Here is a 1,819-nt window from a genome sequence, read left to right as displayed (position 1 = left end):
GTTTGCTTCCGAAGGTGGCCCGAGTGTCGCGCCACTTGGGAACATACATAAGGTCTCTCTTACCATTTGCACGACATAAAACTATTAATCTGATAGATTAATTCGAATTAAAGTAATGTGGTTAAAGAAAAAGAAATAAACTTTCAGAAAACATATTATAACTCAAAGTTCTAAGAATTTAAACACATTATCTTCTCACCTGGAAATTAGAACGACAACTGCAAATAATTAAATCACTTCATACAATGGAGGCCATTCAAGGAAATATCTTCCAATTCAGCCTCGTGCACCTCAGATACAAGATTTACAATGCAGAAGGGACATCTTATGATTCAAAATAAATTTCATTTTACTTTGGGGGGGGGGTACGGCACGTTAGGAGCACTGGCCACCTTTGGCTTACCCACCTTACTTAATCAAACATACTAAATTTTTAAAAAAAATTAATAATTTTTAGTGACTTCCTTGGGTCTGTCCTGCAGAGCAAAGTTTTTTGAGGTGAGGCTTAATATTAGAAATAGCCACTCTCAGTCCTGTTTCTATATTTAGCCGTGATCTATATTTTGTCTTCAAAGAAGCCACAGCAGAAAATCCAGTTTCACAAAGGTAGGATATTGAAAACGGTAATAGAATGCGAAATGCCCTTTGTTTCAGTGCAGAAAAATCCTCCTCCTGCCAAAATTCAAATAGTGATTTATTACTAAATTGCATTTCAGTTTCGCCACTTGTCGTGAAGTCTATGAATTTTTCTTCCTCATCAATTGAGAGTCCTTCGGGAGTCTTATGAAATGGATTCCTAACCCACTCGTAACTTGCTAGCAGTTTGTCATGAGCAGGAAAATACTTTTTAAAATTCTTTGCCAGCATGGCTAAATGATTTTCAATGGTTACAAACGTAACTTTCATATATTCTTCTTCAGCCTTATAAGTTTTAGTACAATTATCCACATTTGCAAACATTGTTAGGTTTTTTTGCTTTAAATTTCTGCCCCACAATTCTAATTTTCTACAAAAAGCATTAACTTCATCACTCGTATCCAACATATGTGTATTTGCTCCTTGGAGTTTAAGATTCAAGTTATTTAATTTCTCGAATATGACGACCAAGTATCTCAATTTCATCACAAATAAACAATAGTGTAAATTCCCGGTTTCCGGTCTGTTATCTTCTAAGAAAATGACGATTTCTTCTCTTAATTCATGAGCACGTTGCAAAAATTTCTCACGTGATAAACATCTTGCCTCACATTTAAATAGTAACTCTGAATGTACTGAACCCATGTCATTACAAAGAGCAGAAAAGATTCTCGATCTCAGGGTTCTCATTTTTATATAATTTGAAATGGTTACAACCGCAGTTAATACAATATTTAAACCAGGACGTATTTCTTTCGAACCCAAAGCTTCTCTGTGGATCATGCAATGTGTCCAGACGCATTGAGGCGATTTTTGTTTTACTAGTGCTTGTATACTTTCGAACCTTCCGGATATTGAACAAGCATATTCCGATGCATATTCCAGTGCATATTCCGATGCAATTTTTGCATTCTGTGTTTGCATCATTCATAACATCATTTAAAATAGCAAATAATGCTAGCGCTGTTGTTTTGAGTTCTATTGATTTGCAGAAAAGTAGTTCTACTACTGACATATTATCACAAAATCAAACATAGGCAATGAAATGAGCATCTTTATTAATATCTCTTGCTTCAAAGTTTATTGAAAACATTTTGTCACGCAACATCGAGAAAAGCTGACACTACATTTTCAGCTGTATCACCAATTCGACGAGCAACAGTATCATTTGAAAGAGGTATGG

The 1,819-nt window shown here is 35.0% G+C and overlaps 1 protein-coding gene across 1 annotated transcript; it reads right to left on the bottom strand.

Annotated features, from left to right (window-relative positions):
* Nucleotides 1–453: 453 nt before the first annotated feature.
* On the bottom strand, nucleotides 454–1,560 carry LOC139427297 (zinc finger BED domain-containing protein 5-like). Its single transcript, XM_071188472.1, has one exon. The coding sequence runs from the start codon at nucleotides 1,558–1,560 to the stop codon at nucleotides 454–456; it is 1,107 nt and encodes a 368-aa protein (XP_071044573.1).
* Nucleotides 1,561–1,819: the final 259 nt, after the last annotated feature.

The sequence above is a fragment of the Parasteatoda tepidariorum genome, chromosome 2 (genome assembly GCF_043381705.1).
Source record: "Parasteatoda tepidariorum isolate YZ-2023 chromosome 2, CAS_Ptep_4.0, whole genome shotgun sequence".
Taxonomy (NCBI): domain Eukaryota; kingdom Metazoa; phylum Arthropoda; class Arachnida; order Araneae; family Theridiidae; genus Parasteatoda; species Parasteatoda tepidariorum.
This window is presented reverse-complemented; position numbering and strand designations above follow the sequence as displayed.